The sequence below is a fragment of the Pecten maximus genome, chromosome 19 (assembly GCF_902652985.1).
Source record: "Pecten maximus chromosome 19, xPecMax1.1, whole genome shotgun sequence".
Classification (NCBI taxonomy): Eukaryota; Metazoa; Mollusca; class Bivalvia; order Pectinida; family Pectinidae; genus Pecten; species Pecten maximus.
In genome coordinates, this window is record NC_047033.1 from 12,580,213 (window position 1) to 12,597,302 (window position 17,090).

General features: G+C 35.3%; 2 protein-coding genes across 2 annotated transcripts in view; one reads left to right on the plus strand and one right to left on the minus strand.

Annotated features, from left to right (window-relative positions):
* The window catches only part of LOC117317414 (presequence protease, mitochondrial-like), a 39,932-nt gene extending 37,298 nt beyond the window's left edge, over nucleotides 1-2,634 (minus strand). Inside the window, exons 1-4 of the mRNA XM_033872225.1 lie at nucleotides 2,476-2,634; nucleotides 1,971-2,070; nucleotides 904-1,010; nucleotides 157-308 (exon numbers count right to left, since the gene is read on the minus strand). Of these exons, the coding sequence (XP_033728116.1) occupies nucleotides 157-308; nucleotides 904-1,010; nucleotides 1,971-2,070; nucleotides 2,476-2,528 (412 nt within the window). The 5' untranslated portion in view covers nucleotides 2,529-2,634. The remainder of the gene's footprint in view (nucleotides 1-156; nucleotides 309-903; nucleotides 1,011-1,970; nucleotides 2,071-2,475) is intronic.
* A 204-nt stretch (nucleotides 2,635-2,838) lies between these two features.
* Nucleotides 2,839-10,935, plus strand: LOC117317416 (ankyrin repeat and SOCS box protein 8-like). The gene is made up of 4 exons (XM_033872226.1): nucleotides 2,839-2,934; nucleotides 5,090-5,339; nucleotides 6,316-6,948; nucleotides 8,894-10,935. The coding sequence occupies exons 1-4, from the start codon at nucleotides 2,849-2,851 to the stop codon at nucleotides 9,581-9,583; spliced, it is 1,659 nt and encodes a 552-aa protein (XP_033728117.1). The 5' UTR covers nucleotides 2,839-2,848; the 3' UTR covers nucleotides 9,584-10,935.
* Nucleotides 10,936-17,090: the final 6,155 nt, after the last annotated feature.

The window sequence follows — 17,090 nt, forward strand, 5'->3', positions numbered from 1 at the left end:
ACTTGGGGTAGTTGCCTAGCACTAACCGTAGCAGGCATTTTTTCTCCAGGTACTCTGTCTTTCCTTCACCTCCAAAACCAGACATGTCCTTAAATTATCCTGGCTGTTAATAGGACGTTAAACAAATAAACCAAATAAACCAAACAGTAAGTATACCTGTCATAGCATTCATGAATGTGGCTAGTGTCCTGTTCAGCATCTTGAAGAAAGGGTCCCTCACAGGGTACTTTTGTGATCCACACAATGTGGTGTGTTCAAGAATGTGGGGCACTCCAGTATTATCCATAGGTGTTGTCCTAAACATCACACTGTAAACAAGTCAGAAGTCAAGACATTACAATGACAAAAGACATTGCTTTCTACAACTTCACTGCAGAAAAACTGCATTTAGTTATGTTAACTATTATTTTGAATGTAGATATGTTTCAAATTCAAAATTTTTACAGTATTGAATTAAAATTTTGTTGATTGTGCAGCCTTTATTTTGACCTACCAACAAATTATTTAGAAATTCAATCTCATCAAAGTTAGATGTTCATTATCTTCTCCGTAAACTCTGTATGGACGAAGTTTACGGAGTGGATAATGAAAATCTAATTTTAATTAGATTGTTTAGAAATTGTACAAAATATTCTACATTTATTCAATAAGAAGCAACGACAAATTAAAATGACATAGACAGAATAGAATTGGAGAAGTGAAAGTCGTTGATTTTAATACAAGTTCATAAACATATCTAAAATGGGAATATCTTTTCAGATTTTAAATTTTTTTTTTTCAAATACTATAGGTTGGAGTACACTTTTACCATGTTGAGAACTGGCTCCTTCATATGAAAATGATGCAATGAAATTGCATGCTTCATTGACAACAGTTTTATGACTTGTGGGTAAATGACTGTACCTGAATGTGTTGTTGCTGTCCTCTCGAGCATAGTGGCAATGCTGTGCACCAGTTCTATCATGCTCTAAACTCACACCTGTAGTCATCAGTTCTGGGATCTCAACCACCTTCCAACACAGGTAATATACACAGGTAAATACTTACCCTGACAGGTAGAGTATATGTTCAAAGTTAAAAGTATAAAAATATCTACAAATACACTTGAGATGCAGGGAAATACTCACACAGATAATATACAGTCTTCAGGTAAATAACACAGGTAACACACAGGAAAATACCATCAAAGGTAAAATACAGTCTTCAGGTAAATGACACAGGTAATATACAGGAAAATACCATCAAAGGTAAAATACAGTCTTCAGGTAAATGACACAGGTAATATACAGGAAAATAACATCAAAGGTAAAATACAGTCTTCAGGTAAATGACACAGGTAAGATACAGGAAAATAACATCAAAGGTAAAATACAGTCTTCAGGTAAATGACACAGGTAATATACAGCCTTCAGGTAAATAACACAGGTAATATACAGCCTTCAGGTAAATGACACAGGTAATATACAGCCTTCAGGTAAATAACACAGGTAACACACTGGTAAAGGACATGTAAAAAACAACTACCAACAAGGTAATCTACAGTTGATTACAAACATACAAATGTAGGTAATATGTAGATAAATACCATCATAGGTAATACTGGATATAAAGCCTACAGGTAGATATATGTAAAACAGGTACAGTGTAGTTCACTATATACTAATAAATACCAATTACTAAAAAATATACACTACAGATAGGATGTAGATGCTGAATAACAAGTTAATTGGTGAATCTTAATTGGCTGTTTATTATAATACATTTCATGCACATTCTTAATATAACTAAAATCACCAGGTATCCCAATGAAATAAACAATATTGAAAGTTTATGTTATTACTATAATTGCATGAGTGTCAGTTATTGCTCAGGTATCCCAATGAAATAAACAATATTGAAAGTTTATGTTATTACTATAATTGCATGAGTGTCAGTTATTGCTCTAAATCTTTTATACCAGAATAATTTACCCTTTTCACTGTGTATCCATGTAGTCTGTCTCCATCTTTTAGAGTTCGGACAGCATCTTGGACAGATGATGATTTGCATCTTCTGAGCAAACAAGATGATCTGCAATAATAAAGGTAGTTGATTAATATTTCATATTTGTTCTCATCAAGGAATTAGACAGGGCATTGGAATAATCATTGTTGTAAAGATAGGATTGATCTAAAGAATGAAGATGAAGTAGGCCTAGATAAAATATCAGGAGTTTATATAAAATATACCGGTAATGTAGCCTAAGAGTTATGTAAACAAAACGGTGACACAAGAATAATTTGACTAATTTTGCGGAAACGAGCAGGGAATTGAAATCGTCAATGTCGAGTGAGCTACTTGGCTTCAGCTTGTTATCTACCGACCGTCGCATTTACCTTCTACCAACAGAATATGATGCAAACAAAATGACCTCTAGGCTCTAACAGTCTAAATACGACATATTTTGTTGTTTTTTCTTCTATATTTTTTAATTACCTTGCGAGAGATGCAACAGTCCTCTGAGGCGTCAGCCTGGATATATGAAGCATGTTTATCAATTATATATAAGTATCTAATTGAAGAGTTTAATTAATTCCACAAACACACAAACACATGTTCCCCCTTCAGCTGATGAAACCGCCGCAGCATGCTTATGGAGGCTGACATATTGTAAATCCGCAGTAAATATTATACAATCTAATTTTTAAAATACATTTATTATATTTGAATATAATTCAAGGTGTCAAATATTTGTTAGCCTTTAATACAATCAATACAAAATAAAGATTAATTTACGGATGGTAAATTTTCTTTTCTCTGTTCACAGAAACTGTAATATTGACGTCTCATTGGTTAACCGGAAGCCCGTATGATATTTGTCAACATTGCCACAGCTGCAAGTTTCAAGTTCCGTTTATTTTATTTCAGGAAATCTGCACCTCGATGTCGTTTTAAGTAAATATGTTTAAACGTTTATAATTATTTGAAATTCCGTGATTAATGTTACCGATACATATTGCGTATGCCTTTGTTGGAATAACGAAAATATGTCGCATGCCATTGCATGCATGATGTCTACTGTCAACTGTCAAAAACATTTCTCTAGGCCCATTAGGCCTACTGTATATAACGGGTTTATTGAGAGACGAGACTGTAGTATTTGTGGTTTATCCAGGCATGTAGTAGAACAGATACTGTTGTTGAATAATTACTGTTGTAGAGCAGATACTAGTAGTAGGAAAGCATTTGACACTTTTTCGGGAAAAGAAAAAAGTGTCAAATCATTTTCCACAACAACAGTAGCTAGTGGTGAACCTATCTGATTCCTACTTTTTGACACCAAGTGGAAAAAAAGGGGCGTGTCCGGTATAGGACCCCATACACCAGATATATATCTGTCTACATGTGAACGTCTGGTGTCAGGCTAGCTGGGGTAGGGATAAAAGGAAAACTCCTGGACTCGGGTAGCCTGATGCCTCTACTATCACATTTCGTCGCCTGTATCTATGTTAATAAATGAATAGATATATCCACTATAAAAAGAAGTAGCCTTGGTTTCCTCTGGACCTGGCGGCAGAATCAGACATCAATTTGTCAGAATTTTTTGTGTAAATCTGGTGTCAGGGCCAGGGGAAACTCATGATCAGGCTAATAGATAAATACCTATTTGTCAGAAATTCCAAGTTTGGTGTCTGAGCAAGATTGAGGATACTCTTGCTATAAAAAATGGAGATTGGTATTACAGTTTTTTAGGATAGTTAATCCTCAAGTAAATCTAAATAGTTGATTATAATTTATTCATGCACAAGCAAAATCAGTGATTTACAACTGAGGAAAAAATACAAAACTTCCATTTATTGTACGCATGTGGGTTAATGTTGCGTCCCGTTTTGTTGCTCATTAGTGTATTCATGTAAAATATACATTGTTGTACATTGTTGCAACTTGTACATTCCAATGACGTCACATTATTTACAGATCCCGCGTTGTGTCTGCACTGCCTGACACGAAGGCTTCATTCTGTGTTTTTTAATGTTTTTGTTAGTTTTCTGATAATTCAATTGATCAGGTATGATTAAACAACCCCAATCAATATGAGGTGTGATTGTAATTTTAAGTTTAAACCGCATGTTGCGAAAAATACTTCAACTTTCACTTTGTCAGTGCATTCGTGATCGCAGCTTCGATCGGCTGTCATGGCAACGACGAGGACGGTGGTTTCATCACAGTGACGAATTTACAAACTTGCATGTGTACAGCCGAAAATTCTAACTATACCTTATGTCTTTGGAAATCATCTGTAAATAATTAATTGAATTAATTACGATCCATTGCATTCATTTATTAACGTTTGTTCGTTTCTATATGCCGATTTCGATACTTAAAACACTGAAGAGTTCCAATATTGGAGAATGAACATTAACACTTGCTCTATGAATCGTCCTAGAGCACCCGACTGCCCTAAATCAATACTTATGAAACAGGTACGAGCGTGAAGGTAATTGTATGAGAGCAACGAAAAGTGCTGTACATTCTTACGAAAATGACAAACATCGTCAAAATTACTTAAAAAGTAGTCAATTAATCGGCATTTCTTCAATTAACACCAGTTTTGACGCCGTTATGTAACCATACTTGAATAAATAGAAGAATGTACAGCACTTTTTCTCTGTTTCTTAGCACGATGAATAAGTGTATCATATTTGTTTGTACGACAAAATACGTTGGTCGGGTGCTCTGGCCATATTTACCGATCAAGTGTTAATGTAGTCCTTCGTGCCGGTCACGTGACCACGCGAGAACACGAGGAACGACGAAAACATCCCGATAAAGACGTTGGACACCTAACATTAAAATCCGATCAAAAAAACAAACAGAACTAACCGGGAAATCATTAAATATTGAATTTATATTAAAACATGATGTTTTTTGTTCTTTTTAATTATAAATGCAACATTAACCCACATGCGTACTAAGATGTGAATGCTCTGTTAAAAATTATGAAGGATATTAGTTATGACTCAAAACATAGCTCTAGTTCAATAATGTTATAGAATTTATAGTGCATAGCAAAAGTCAGTGTGATTGATAGCTTTTCCCTGTATTTCAGAAGCTGTGTCCATGCAGTAATGTGGTATACAATGGCCAATGCCCAAATGTCATATGAGTTATCAGAACGGTTAATACGAGCTATTAGTAACTGGCAGACATTCACAACAACGCCAGACAACGATATCCAGGATCTGATAGACCAAGGCGCCGACGTGAACCGACTACATGGAACTCTCCTACCTCTTCACTGTGCCTGTATGATTCCAGACATGGACACCCTTAAGTTGTTACTTGAAAGAGGTGCCAGGGTAAGGTCTGAATACATGCGTTGTGTACTTGTGTATAATATATGTTATAGTTATCTCCCTTTGATTAATATACCTGGTACGTGTGTAATACTTTGTCCCCTGGCCCACTGACATTAAGGTATTGCTACCTATATTTACATTATTAACAAGGGCAGGTAAATATGAAAAAAATCATAATTCTGGGGTCTCCCCAAATTTGGAAATTTCAAGAAAGCAATGACCAATTTACAATTTGATTTAATTAGTCCTTTTCGACTTTATTGCTAAAAACAATGAGTCCCACTATTTCAAGATATTCTATGAGTTCAATAAAATTTTCATTAGTGCAGAACTTATACAGCTCAAAGTACATGACTGATTTTTTTTAGGTATCACTGGGAAAGAGCTGTTAGGTCATAACCACATTTCTGTAGAATATTTAAAAAGAAATATACAAAATGTTCCTACAGACAAGTAAGCAAAAACACACATATTTTTGTTTTTGACTCTAGATACAAGTACCCAATATGCAAAATGATTAAAAGACATCTCTTCAATACATAGGCAGGCATATTGAAGACATGTATTTTAATTAGATTGAGCCACTAATTAGATTGAGCCACAGGGGCTTGGCACGATTTTCCAAATGATGGTCCATATATATATGTATTATAGTGTCGACACTATAATACATATATATATGGACCATCATTTGGAAAATCGTGCCAAGCCCCTGTGGATTGAGCCACTAATTAGATTGAGCCACTATGTATAATGCTTTTACAAATACATTTGGGCATCCAGTTGACCCTTGACTTTCAGCGATTCAGAAGTCAAATCACCATTTCTCAGAAATCTAAAGGGTCAAAACATATGTCAAATAGACCTATCCCTTCAATCAAAAGAGTCGAATCTGATTTTTGTGAGTTAAAAACATATTTTCAAAGGTCTACTGGATGCCCTGATAATGTCTGTTTTATTTATTACTGTTTTACAGGTAAATGATATCGATGGTTATGAGAGGGCTGCTCTACATTACGCTGCTGAGAGGGATGCTCTGAGTGTAGAGATCCTCCTACAGAATGGTGCGGACCTTAACGTCAGAGACGGTAACCTTGACACCCCGCTTCATTGGGCAGCATTTAAAGATAACACAGACTGTGTGAAACTTCTACTGCAGAATGGTGCAGATGTTGATGCACTGGACTATAATTTAGACACCCCTCTTAGCTGGGCATCAAGAAAGGGACATTTAGCTGTTATAAAGTTACTCTTAGAATATAATGCATCAGTAGACTTGAAGAACCTACATGGCCACACACCACTAATGCGTGCAGCTATGATACAAGTAAGTGGATTAAACACAGATGCGGATGATGCGTGTCTAGAACTGCTTTTGAAGGCCTCCGGACAGTTTGATATACGAACGGAAAATGGACAACTAAGGAGCAAGGTTGAACAGGACAATAAACTGAGGGAGATGCTAATTCCGTTGTGTGAAAATGTTAGAACTTTACAAGATATTTCCCGGCATGCATTACGTCGGAAATTGGGATATAGATTCCTGCCAAATGTTATACCTAAACTTCCTATACCTCAACGACTCCGGGAGTTTGTTTTACTGCAAAGATGAAACGTTTAAACCTCAAGACTACTAATGATATTGTACATGTATGGTGGTTTGAATCTATGACACAACCAGTGAATTGGTTATGGTGTATGTGACATCTCAGTGATCATTATCAGACAAGTTATTATATACTAGTGAAAGCTGCCTTAGTGAAACATCGTATACAGTGACTTCCTGTCATACCTGACCTATTTAACATGCTGGCATTTTCAGTGCACTAGCCCCCTGGGCTTATACCCGGTAAAATAAGGTAGAGTCCCTTCGAGCTATTCACAAACTTCTGTAATGGTATTCAGCAACTCCCTTCAACATGACTAACAACCTTGAGTTTTATAAACCTTAACTGTTTATGGTTGCTGATATCAGAGACATATATATCTATATATCTATGTCTCTGCTGATATTCACAGGAGATTCAATTTTGCTGTCAGGTATATTCATACCATTTTATGATCATTAGATATACTTCTTTTTCTGCCCGAGGAGTCCGTTTTTTTTTTGGTGATCCACGTACTGGAGATTTCCTCAATTCTATGTCACTAATTTCATTCAAATGTTCATATAATTTACATTTTTCTGGAGTTCCCTGATTACTAGGGTCCTGGTTTGACCGTTGGGCTAGATTTCAACCAACGTTGTAGCATCCTTTAGTAGAACTACCTGTCTCCTTGAAATTCAAACCTCTAACTGCTCCAATACTGTCCGAGTTTACACACTAACACTATAACAATATGTAAGTACTACTCACGTTTAATACTTAGTACTTACCTTGACACCTGTCCAACTTTGAGGACAAGGGAGATAACTCGTACTGAAATGTACATACCCCATGATATCGCACTGCGAAAATTTATTTTCAACGTGTCTGACAGCGCGGAAATATCCACACCGCGAACAGTTTGGAAGCTGACAACCGAAAATTTCAACGCGTGAAAATATCCAATTTTACAGTAGCATAAAAATACCCAGGGAATTGATATACATTGTATAACAACAAATATACAGAAATGTTTACTAATGCATGTTTACAAGGCTTAGTTACACAAAATTTACCTGGTAATACACGAGAAATATTCACAACCATATACAGTACTGTAAATTTGGTTATTCTCACTGGGGTTAATTTCGCGATTTCGATAAGTAAACTATGCGACAGGAAACTTTCTCAGTTGATTCACCCATTTGTAGTTCGAGATTGTGCAAATTTATATCACAATATGTGCAAATTTATATCACAATAGTACACGTGGGGGAAATTTTTTGCGATAAATTTCCACCTCCAGTACATTTCCATGTTTTCAGTTAAGCATTGAACGGCTTTCAGTTGGCATTCATATTGACTATGAATGCCAACTGAAAGCCGTTCAATGCTTATATTTACCATCTGCGAGTTTTTATTTGTCGTGCGTTTTTTTTTTTTGAAATTTTCAAATTCAAATTTCAGTTGGCAGTTCATAAGCTGGTGAACTCGCAACTGAATTGGTAGGGTTATATAGTGGCAGTGCCATACAATGGTAAATATTAAACATTAAGGAAGGAAACTACAAGTTGAATCAATGTGTTATATAAGAAGTGTTTAAATGCAGTGTTTCTAAAAATTAACTTTTTAATTTCAATTGAGGAAGACTTTCATTTGAATGATCAATGTTTATAGCTTACATAACTTCTGTAGAAATTTGTTTTTGTGTGATGCTGGATATACAGACTAATGTTTACCATGAATTGGCTAAAAAAAATTCTCTTTAAGTGTTAAAACAAAAAACAGCAGTTTTTTTAATGTCAGAAACTCTGAGACTGGGCATCCAGTTGACCCTTGACTTTCAGCGATTCAGAAGTCAAATCACCATTTCTCAGAAATCTAAAGGGTCAAAACATATGTCAAATAGACCTATCCCTTCAATCAAAAGAGTCGAATCTGATTTTTGGGAGTTAAAAACATATTTTCAAAGGTCTACTGGATGCCCTGATAATGTCTGTTTTATTTATTACTGTTTTACAGGTAAATGATATCGATGGTTATGAGAGGGCTGCTCTACATTACGCTGCTGAGAGGGATGCTCTGAGTGTAGAGATCCTCCTACAGAATGGTGCGGACCTTAACGTCAGAGACGGTAACCTTGACACCCCGCTTCATTGGGCAGCATTTAAAGATAACACAGACTGTGTGAAACTTCTACTGCAGAATGGTGCAGATGTTGATGCACTGGACTATAATTTAGACACCCCACTTAGCTGGGCATCCAGAAAGGGACATTTAGCTGTTATAAAGTTACTCTTAGAATATAATGCATCAGTAGACTTGAAGAACCTGCATGGCCACACACCACTAATGCGTGCAGCTATGATACAAGTAAGTGGATTAAACACAGATGCGGATGATGCGTGTCTAGAACTGCTTTTGAAGGCCTCCGGACAGTTTGATATACGAACGGAAAATGGACAACTAAGGAGCAAGGTTGAACAGGACAATAAACTGAGGGAGATGCTAATTCCGTTGTGTGAAAATGTTAGAACTTTACAAGATATTTCCCGGCATGCATTACGTCGGAAATTGGGATATAGATTCCTGCCAAATGTTATACCTAAACTTCCTATACCTCAACGACTCCGGGAGTTTGTTTTACTGCAAAGATGAAACGTTTAAACCTCAAGACTACTAATGATATTGTACATGTATGGGGGTTTGAATCAATGACACAACCAGTGAATTGGTTATGGTGTATGTGACATCTCAGTGATCATTATCAGACAAGTAATTATATACTAGTGAAAGCTGCTTTAGTGAAACATCATATACAGTGACTTCCTGTCATACCTGACCTATTTAACGTGCTCGCAATTTCAGTGCACTAGCCCCCTGGGCTTATACCCGGTAAAATAAGGTAGAGGCCCTTCGAGCTATTCACAAACTTCTGTAATGGTATTCAGCAACTCCCTTCAACATGACTAACAACCTTGAGTTTTTTAAACCTTAACTGTTTATGGTTGCTGATATCAGAGATCTATATATGTCTCTGCTGATATTCACAGGAGATTCAATTTTGCAACAGGGTATATTCATGCCATCTTATGGTTATTAGATATAGCATGAAAATACCCAGGGAATTTATATATAACAACAAATATACTCTGAGACTGGAAAATTCAATACATTATTATCAAATATACACAATGCATACACCATTTACCACTTGTGCCAGTCACTGAAATGGTTTTTTTGGTTGTTTTTTTTTTGTAACTTTTTTAATTTTTAAAACAATTGACAAACAAGTTATCACCTTATACATCAATCGCTCTTATTCTGGGAGGAAACTGAAGTACCTCAAGAAAAACCAAAGAAGGTGATCCCCATATATACCTATTTATATATCTGGGGAATTGACCCCTGTCACCCAGGGGAAAGACAAAAGTGTTTCCACTACACCGCATGATCATGGGTTTAGAATTATGTAGCATGATTCATTTTTAAGCATTTTCTAATCAATATTATTATCATTCATTGAGAAATATTTTTAGTATTTTTTTCAATATATTTTTTATTTTTACTCTTTTTGATTTTTCATTGCATTCAGGAGATCATTTTGAATATTAAATTAAACCTATCATTATATACATAAAAGTTTAATTATAAATTTTGATACTTTTTAATTAATATTTAACAAAAGTTTATCATATAAGATGTTGATCAAGAGCTTCTAAGCTTCAGACATTGCAGGCTGCTTATTTAGGTAAAGCATCCCCATCAACATGTGAATGGCAACATGAAGAAAAGGTGAAAAAGTCGTTTTATTGATTATAATCATACAAACAATGCACTTAAAATATTTAAGTGTTAAAAAGTGATGGGTGAGAACTCTTTATTTTAAAACATACCATTTTATTGACTCACAAATATGATTATATTATGTATAATAAGGAATAGGTGTTAATTATGTAGAAGATGTTTTATTGTTTTATTGATAAGAAAAATATAACCTACAAGTGCTACTTTGAATTTTGTTATTTTTGATATGAAACTTCCAGACATAACGAGGTATAATGAAGGCACGGTGGTCTAGTGGTAGGAAGAAGGGCTACATGACTGAAGGGTTAGTAGTTTGAGTGCCGGAACAGGCACTGTGTTGAATCATTGAACAAGATACTTAACTCATTTGTGTTCCAGTCAGCTCAGATGTAAATTAGTAAATGAGGACAGTGCAAGGAATGTGCATAAGTTGTTATCGTCAAGATGGCAGCTCCCCAAGAAGTTTTAATGAATAGGTGATAGAAAGTGCAAGAAATATGCAGAAGTTTTTATTGTCAAAATGACAGCTTTGGCTGTATGCTCCCCAGAAAGTCATTATGTAGCTGCTAGAGGCACAATGACCACAGATAATAAACTGTGAACGGTTTTGAAGTGGATTATCAGTGTAATATAGTGAGATATGTACAGAGAATAAGAACTATAAACCATTATTATCGATACTGTAAAACCAACTGGAATCCTGTTGAAAATATTAATCACTGTATTCCGATACCTGTTTATTTGTTGCATGTTTATTAAAATCATCAACAATGTAATTTTATTGCCTTGTAATAAGTACATTCCAATGATAGTGAGTCATACTCAGCCTCGACTCGATTGCTGCCAAGCTTGCCACTGTAAGAGTATAACAAAGGGAAGTAACTCTGATAAATTAGTTTGCCTGTTGGATTATCTATGTCCTATGGACAACAAGCAAAAACAATCTTCTAAACATGAGACCCAATGGGCCTGCATCACTCACGTGGTATTCACTGCTCTGATAATTTTCTGCTTTCAAGGGAAAAAAAGTTTGAGTTTTACAAAACTGACACTGGTAACCTTGAGTATGGTTAAAGGTCATTTCTTTTTACAGATATAGTCAGAAGTTGTCCGAATAGTCTACAAGCAAAATAATGCATAATGTACCTTGATTCTAGAACTTCTAGATAGTTAGACGAAGTGGTTTGACCCTTTGATATTGAATATCGGTCAAAATGTCAAGTCATTTCTATTGGGTGTCATCCCAGGAATCTATGTTCCAAGTATTTAAATTCTATGCCATTTAGTTAATCATAGAATGTTGTCTCGAATATTTTAACAAATTTTACCCCATGGCATTATATATGGGTCAAGGTCAGTTCGTTTATTTTGGCCAACTTTGTTAGGTCCGATCCCAAGAATCTACCAGTCAAATATCTTGATTCTTTGAATAGGTCATGGTCATTTCTGTTTGCAAATGTCCAGTGTTACCCAAGGAACTAACACCAGTCAAATTTGACCGAAGTAAATTCTAAGCCTTTTGGATATTGTTTTTAAAGGCCGATAAAACTTCAGAAACTTTCGGATTAATCAGGAACCTATCGGTCAACATTGACCGAAGTAAGTTCTTGACCTTTTGGTTATCTGAGTGTTTTTAACAGTTTTGACCCCTGATATATTGAATGTGTACTTGGTCAAGTTAATTTCTATTGTTATTCTGAAATTGGCCGACCAGATTAGATTTTAAAAAGGCTGATAGAGCTGATCAATGTAGAATAAGAAGAGTTTGTAATGCACAGAACAAACGAGGGTTTACTATAGCTTAACTCTAATTGAATTCTGTGATATCTATGAATTATTCCCAAGATGAAAAACATTCCTTAAGGTGTCCCGACACTTTATCACTAGCCCTCCACCTCTGGATTTCGAGTTGAAACCCACGTGAGGAAGTTGCCTGGGTTTTCTCTGGGTACCTCCACTTTCCTCCACCTCCAAAACCTACAAGAATAGGACGTTAAACAAAATAAACCAAACCAATCCTTGATTTGTAAAAAATATAACAGTATTGGTGAAAAAAGCACCTTATAATATGTCTTCTGTGTACGTGACTGCAAATGAGAAAAGAAACGTCAGATACAATGCATAAAAATAAATTGTAATATTGTAGTATTTTACTGGATATGTCTGTTTAATGTGTTACATAATATTGAAATTGCAAACCGACAAAATGACCCTGAAAAATCATTTGTTCAGTCCCCTGAGCTTAGGTAAAATGTCTTAATTACTGTAGAGAATCGACCACAGGGATTGGACTCAAAAATCCTAATCATAGTTCACGGGTGTGTTATGTATCCCAGTACATAAAGATGGACATGGAATTGGTCCCTGTGGAATTAAGTACTTTCCTAAGTAATAAGGATATTTCTGGCTAGGCGATTATAGGTGCCGTAGATCGAGAGTTCAAGTCCCGATCAGGGCACGAGTTATACAATTTTCTTCCTTCGTCACTTTTGGTACTATGTTATGTATGATATAACTCATAAATAAATTACCTATTTTTCCAATATCACAGAATTCAAATATGTTTAAACTTCAAACAACATAATATATCACGAAGATTGCTTTTAATATCATAAATACCTTGCCTGGAATACCGTCAGATGCTCGTGAATTGTAAAAAGTATTTTCACAAATGCCGCTTTTGATATTCTAACAGCCATGAATTTTAAAGATCATAGAAATAAACCATTGTAATTTCCATGTGGTCTGATGAGATGAAACGACCTAACGAGTAGTTAAGGGCGGAGGGGGGTTGTTATAACGAGTTTTCCTTAAGTTCTATCGTGTTTAATATCAGCTGTTCATTGCTTCGCTTACCTACGTACTACGCCCGAACAATGAGAATATTGATCAATTAAATCACACGTGTATTTGACATTATTTTCTTTAATTAATGAAATGACTCTCCCAATCTAATCAAGTTCAGATCCGTATGTACATCTAATTTTAATTAGATTGCGACTCTCCGATTTAATCAAAGAAATACCTTACATTGTTTTTTTTCATTGTCACAATCGTACTTAAGGAGAATCGAATTCCGCAAACTCATTATCATCGTACCATCCAAAAAGACGTACAGAATCATGAAGGATGGACAGATACATAGGAATAAAGGCATAAAGGACAAAAAGTCATCAACATTTTACTGTTTTAAGTGACTACGGTTTGGACAAGAAAAATCAACCCATTCGGAGGATTCCAGGAATTAAACGATTTGAAATGGAGCACTCATATCAGCAACTTCGCACAGAAAGTAAGTTTCAACTTTAGGCCTTTTTCAGAAGAAATTTAGAACACTGCCAAAAGAATGTACATATTACTCGTTAGATCAATAATGGACTTTGGCTGTGGTATCTAGGATCCCAATATAAAATTAGACATAGACAAACTGGACGAATACAAAGGAGAGCAGCCCGCCTAATTACTTGAGATATAAAATTCGATATGAAGGGATGTGTTAAATGCTACAACACCTGAAATGACTATGACTGAAGCGGCTAGTTTTCTACATAAAATAGTTGAGGGATTAATATCTGACTTACCCTCAGATCAGATAATCTAACACTCAGGAAGAACGCGGACAACCAAAACCAAGCGTCACGAGAATTGTCAACTCTAATCAGAAACATCGTCAACTCTAATCAGAAACGTCGTCAAATCTAAACAGAAACGTGTCAACTCTAAACAGAAACGTGTCAACTCTAAACAGAAACGTCGTCAACTCTAAACAGAAACGTGTCAACTCTAAACAGAAACGTCGTCAAATCTAAACAGAAACATCGTCAACTCTAAACAGAAACGTGTCAACTCTAAACAGAAACGTCGTCAAATCTAAACAGAAACATCGTCAACTCTAAACAGAAACATCGTCAACTTTAAACAGAAACATCGTTAACTCTAAATAGAAACGTCGTCAAATCTAATCATAAACGTCGTCAACTCTAAACAGAAACGTGTCAACTCTAATCAGAAACGTCGTCAACTCTAATCATAAACGTCGTCAACTCTAAACAGAAACGTCGTCAACTCTAAACAGAAACATCGTCAACTCTAAACAGAAACGTGCCAACTCTAAACAGAAACATCGTCAACTTTAAACAGAAACATCGTTAACTCTAAATAGAAACGTCGTCAAATCTAATCATAAACGTCGTCAACTCTAAACAGAAACGTGTCAACTCTAATCAGAAACGTCGTCAACTCTAATCATAAACGTCGTCAAATCTAATCATAAACGTCGTCAACTCTAAACAGAAACGTCGTCAACTCTAATCAGAAACGTCGTCAACTCTAATCATATACGTCGTCAAATCTAATCATAAACGTCGTCAACTCTAATCAGAAACATCGTCAACTCTAAACAGAAACATCGTCAACTCTAAACAGAAACGTCGTCAACTCTAAACAGAAACATCGTCAACTCTAAATAGAAACATCGTCAACTCTAAACAGAAACATCGTCAACTCTAAACAGAAACGAACGTTGTCATCATTCAATAATAAACTCGCATTTCTCGTGTAAAATTCACGGTCAAAGAAAGTTTCAATCGTCACATTATGTAGTTGTGAGAAAATATCGTACATCCTTTGTTATCAGAATTATGAAGCATTTATGACAACAGGAAAATACTTCTATGTACATTGTATTGGACTGTTTTTCGTTTCTGAAGGTCAAAGATTCCACACGACAATTTTGAGCTTCCTTGGAAATATCAATTACTCAAACTTCATACAGTTCAAGTTTCTACATGTAGTTACTGAAAGTGGGTTTGGGGAATAACATGTTAGGTCATACCGAACGTCAGCGTTCGGTCAAGGTCGTCATTTCTAAACGTAGAAAATAGGTTCTGAAAAGTAAGATAAAACGTATCCTTTAAAATTCAAACTCCAACTTGCCAGTCAGTTTTCTTACTGAAAATGCACGCTGGTGTTAACACATTTTATTCCTGAAGTCGAAATATCGATGTCAATATTAAAATGAGCCTTTGATCTAAATAAAACAAAGGACGCACATCCACTGACTTCAATGAAACCTACTGATTTGAATAAAAGGCATCGAGTTTAATTAAACTCTGTAATGTCATAGAATAGGTATACTTCAGAAAAAATGGCGACACACTGATAGACAAATTTTTCAAATGTATGACAGACACTTGAAATTTGTATGACTTAAATGATACGGATCATCATTTATTATAGGTTAGTAACTCGTATTTCACGTTAAATCAGGACCACAGTGTAATGTTTAAACAAAGGAATCTGTACAGTGGAGAAGCAACAGTAACTTATGATAATCAAAATAAAGTAATTCTAGAATGTAAGCTGTGAATTCGAAACCAATGGGATATGCATACTTTTTTTTTAATTTCCGGATATGCGGCTATTATCATTATGCGATATTAGAGAATTTATCAAATCTATCTATGTTCATCCAATTATATTACTAGAAAGGCATCTGAAAAATAATATGTGACTTTCAAACATCAATTTGTAAAAATATTGAAATTATATGTTTTAAAACATACATGTTATCACAAGTTATATTTTATGCAGTGTTTACTACAAACTTTGTCTAAATACATTGTATTATGCTGTTGTGACTTTTGTTGACCTCTTGTCGCACATAATAGTGTGCCTGAGTGCTAATAAAGATATCTTGTCTTGTCTTGCTATATATGTGTGTGACACATATTGTTCGAGTTGTCTCCCTTCGTACCAGGTGGGCAGATTAAACCGTTCTTCTGTCTGTCGAGCTAAAAGAAGATGAGGCGAAATGAAAAAAATAAATAAAAATCTGGAAGATAACTTGAGTAACAATGTTATGTAACGTTCTCCCTCTCTCTGAAACAGTAACAGTATCCCAGCAGTTTCGGATGATAAAGTATTTTGAAAGTCATTGCATGCCCACAGAATTGCAGACAAATTGAATAACGTGCGTACACTGTTGTAATATTAGATCACACACACGCGCAATTATATAAAATAACAATATAAATCGTTACCGACTATTTTATGTTTTGAAATTTGTCTGAACACTCGATTTGAAATGCTGCTATTAGGCCTATATACTGACGTCATAATATCACTATATTGCTAAAACCCCATAGCACAGTCCCTTTGAAGAGTTACACATATTTAATTCATTCCTAAATCATATTGAGATTATAAACGTATTTGTTGGACATATATCAAGCTTTCATTGGAAGTTGTGTGCGGAATCATTATGTGTACCAAATCAAAATGTCCCATGCCCCCTTAAGTCAAACGATGTGCTAAAGACAGGACCATCGGCCTCGATGGTTATTTCATCATACATAGA